This window comes from Theobroma umbraticum, unplaced genomic scaffold, assembly GCF_002168275.2.
Source record: "Theobroma umbraticum cultivar Fairchild unplaced genomic scaffold, ASM216827v3 scaffold_95.0, whole genome shotgun sequence".
In the NCBI taxonomy this organism is placed as follows: Eukaryota; Viridiplantae; Streptophyta; class Magnoliopsida; order Malvales; family Malvaceae; genus Theobroma; species Theobroma umbraticum.
This window is the reverse complement of record NW_018397257.1, coordinates 10,052,937-10,057,068: the sequence shown is the minus strand read 5'-3', so window position 1 is coordinate 10,057,068 and position 4,132 is coordinate 10,052,937. Positions and strand designations below refer to the sequence as shown.

The window sequence follows — 4,132 nt, the reverse complement described above, 5'->3', positions numbered from 1 at the left end:
CCGTTTTTCAAATTAGCTTTAAGATTAAATATGTTTTTTTTCCCTTTTTTGTCTTCTTCTGTAAATGCTATACATATATAAACAAATGATTTCATACCCTAAGGTGGGAGAGAAAATTATTCAATGAGAATTTTCTAGACATTCTCTTACCTTTCTTGGTTGCGCCGTCACTGCTATTATACCATTTTCATCATATCGAATCCATATTAAGGTTTTTCAATCATGGCAAGTATTGACCTGAGTCCGCTAGGCTACTTTGCAGTTGTTTCATTTTCTGCTGAGCTGCCGTCATTGACCTCTGTTTTCCGAAACGACCACAAAATATCCCAGGAAGGCAGCCAAGAAATCCACAGCAGGCCATCCCAAGACAGCGTCCCTTGCCTCAGCCGGTGCCAATGCCACGGCAGCAAATTTTGGGGACCGTCCTCACGTACGAGAATCATGAAATGGGGGAAACTTGTGACGATTGTGCTATCTGCCTGGAAAAGTTCGAACAGGGGGATCAGTGCAGGGTTCTTCACAATTGTAGACATATGTACCATAAAATTTGTATTGACCTATGGCTGGCAAGGGATGGACATTGCCCCCTCTGCCATGGTTCTCTACGAGGCTCAGGGTCAAGTCATCAGCCAACGGCAGTTAATTAATGAAAGGATAAGTAATGATAAAATACATGGCAGGAGATTAATCTCTTGTTATGTGAAATTAAGCCTAGTTTGAAGTTAATTTTATTAGCGAGGCAAGCTGTGGCTGGGCGAAAGATTTTGAAAAGGTTTGGATTCCTATTTAGTGTAGATTGTATAAGAAAGTTCCAAGAACATGTTTATGATTACTCAGGAATTTAGAATTTTTTTATAATCACATATAAACCTTTATATATGTAATATGTATGTGTCAGTACTGTGTGTTTATCTTAATATTTGTAAGCCTAATTCATCAACTTGGCTTAGGACTAAATCCCTATAACAGCCCTTAGCATTGACCTGACTTGAATCAGAATTCGTCTCTCGAAATCTCTCTTTAATCATGTCATCGCCGTCAACTTTTGCCCTCAATTACTATACTTGCACTTTGGTGGCTGCTAGGCTACCATTCTGCTTTCAGGGATCGTCCACGTCGTCGTCCTCCCGAAGATATTGGAACCGGGAAGCCACCGGAGAGGCAGCCGGCTTCAATGCCAACCTTGGCGGGGACCATTGTTACCTACAAATCATTGTAGGGTTCTTCCCATGGCCTGCGTGGAACCACCCACTCAGGTTGTAGGCATGAATGGACATCTTCTGCCCCAAGTTTGTGCCCCTCTCTCTGCCCCGTTGCATAATTAACGTTGACGTTAAAATTCTGTTGGAAAAATTCTCCCAACTCAATATCAGACTTTTCTGTCCTCTCTTGGTTTGGTTGATGATATGTTTTTAGAGTTTGGTTGCTTCAAATCTTGGTGGAAGTTAGCGCACTTGTGATTGCTATGTTGATCTCTGCTATTTTGACTTGCCTTAATATTGCGGAAGTCGGCATTGCTGCAGCAGTTATTAGGTGTTGAGGTTCTTTTTTGGATGGTTTTATCCTTCTGTTTCGCTGTGATGACTGATGCTGGCTTTTCTGGTTTGATGGGAGAAGCTCAGTCTCTGGTTGTGTTTGTTCGTTAGTTGGTTGTTTTAGAGATTTGTGCAGGTTATATTTTGTATAGCAGTGTACAAGTTTTTTGGGTTACCGTGTGCTGCTGATCTGTTTTCATTTTTCACAAAGCGAAACTTGTTCTTAGGATTTTTGTTAAGAAAGGGGAGTTTACTGTTAAACGTAAAACGTTCATTTTTCTTTAATTACGCTGGCAAAATTTTATTGGTGCAGCAGAGAGAGGGGGCATATTTTGGGCTGAAGATTTTTATTCAGGAGGCATTGCTTAGGGACTCGCTGAAAACTTATGCCAAAAGTTCATTATGTCTACGATTAATGTACAATCTATACACAACAAGAGAAATATTGGAATTTAACAAATATAATCATTTGATTTATATGTTTCTAGACAATTTTTTCTATAAATACGCCTTTCCACACAATCAAAATGGAATGATTCCAAGTTAAAAGAATGTTCTTCATCATCCTTTTTATTTTAATGAAGTTATAAATAAATAATACTATATGTGTTTTATTTCATTATGAAAATTTTCCTCTTTTGAATATCAAGCGGGTCATCAGCCCAAGACAAATCATCCCCTACGAATTATAAACTGATTGGGCCAGGTGTTGAACCACCTAGATAGCCCAGTGTAAATAAACCTGTGTTTAGATTATTTTTAAAAAAATAATGTAAATCCTAAGTCATGATGGATTTGGTTTTCGGCCACGGGCGGTGATTGATTCATATAAAAACCGAGAACAACTAGCACAGCTCAAACGACTGAAGGGGAACTTTCTGTAAGTTTTCTTAGCACACTTGAATGAACTCTTCTCTTTCAGCAGCACTCTGCTAGATTTTCCTCAGCAAAACCATGTCAATGCCACCTACTTCTTCAAACCCTGGAGATAATGGGGAAGCGGCTTTCCTAAATATTGTTCCAATTCTATATATGATCGGCGCGCTTCCAATAATGCTCTTTATAGTTTATTTCTTAAGGATTTGCTGCGTACAAATCTTCGGGCTACATCTACCCCAAGATATTGAGATGGGGCGGCCAAGATATCTCTCTCAAGCGGCCATGCAAGGCCAACAACCGCGGCAGCAGCAGCAGCAGACTCCAAAGCGAGTCCTGGCCGGGACTCTTGTTACGTACGAGAATATTAATCAAGAAACCGAAGCTAACTGCACGGCTGACGAGTGTGCGATATGCTTGGAAGAGTTCATTGACAGGGATCGTTGTATGGTTTTATCCAAATGTAAACATATGTACCATCAACGGTGCATAGATCGGTGGCTGCTAGACCATTCGCATTGCCCCCTTTGTCGTGGTTCTGTTCATGGCTCAGGATCAACTCCTCAAAATACAGGCACCGCTTGAGTTTTTTTCAAGATTCTTTACGTTAGGTAGCAACAATCAATTTGTAATATGGATTTCGTTTTTCAATTTAATTCAAATTGAGGTAAAGCGGATTGTAATTCGCAATATACAAAAACTCTAATAGAAGATCTTCACGTAGATTGCTACTTTCAATTCAACCATTGTTTCGTGTTGCATCGTCATGCCCTAGTTTAGAACCTTTGCGAGTCGGCTTAAGCCATGCACAATAAAAATATCAAACATCGACCCAATTAATTCAGCTGAACCCAACCCAACCACATATCCTTACTAGTAAGGATGCATGCAAAATTTTTTTCTCTAATTTGCAAGCCAATAATTATTTTCTTGGCTTCGATTAAACTGTAAGTTTTGTGACGAGAGGGGCTCAAAATTCTGCCTATTACATTAGTCAGCCGTCAAATTTTGTGTAGAAACCCTGAAATTAGCACCTTTAAATGATTACCTATTTACATTAATTTACATTAATCACCTCCGGCTGCCTTTTAGTGACAATTGAGTATTATTATTATTTAGGCATAATATTTTTAAAAAATCTTTAAATCATTTAAAAATTTTAAATAAATTTTTATTTTTTATTAAATTTAATTATATTTTCAATCAAATAAAATGATATCAATTGTTTTTATGCTGATATAATGTTGAGATGGGCTTAATGACCTGTCAGATTAGCACGTGATTACATCAGTATGTCATATTATCAATTATAATAAATTAACATACTAAATCAATATTACGTAAATAAATATAAGATGATAAGTAGTATTTTGACAAACGATAATTAATTAATTATTAATCATAAATTTTTATTTAATTTAAATTTAAATTATAAAAATTATTTAAATCTTCTTAAATAATTCAAAATTTTTTTTTAAGTATTACACTTCATATTTATCCCTAGTAATGCCATAATTTTCTTAATTTTTGAACTTCCACCTTTCATTTTTGACTTTGCCATGAAAATTGAATTTCAAATGATGCATTGCGTGAACATAAATGTCTATCAAGATATATATATATATATATATATTTTATGAAAGGCGTATGTCAATATACAAGCCGATTGATAACTACTTCATTCCAAATTGAAATTCTTTCAAATAGAATCGTCTAGAAAG

At 36.5% G+C, this 4,132-nt stretch overlaps 1 protein-coding gene across 1 annotated transcript; it reads left to right on the top strand.

Annotated features, from left to right (window-relative positions):
- The first annotated feature begins 2,489 nt into the window (after positions 1-2,489).
- LOC110412950 (putative RING-H2 finger protein ATL19) lies at positions 2,490-2,996 on the top strand. The gene has a single exon (XM_021423614.2). It carries the CDS (start codon positions 2,490-2,492, stop codon positions 2,994-2,996), a length of 507 nt encoding a protein of 168 aa, XP_021279289.1.
- Positions 2,997-4,132: the final 1,136 nt, after the last annotated feature.

Excerpts from the sequence above, each read along its gene's own strand:
- LOC110412950 (XM_021423614.2), top strand. The coding sequence starts at position 2,490 with ATGTCAATGCCACCTACTTCTTCAAACCCTGGAGATAATGGGGAAGCG.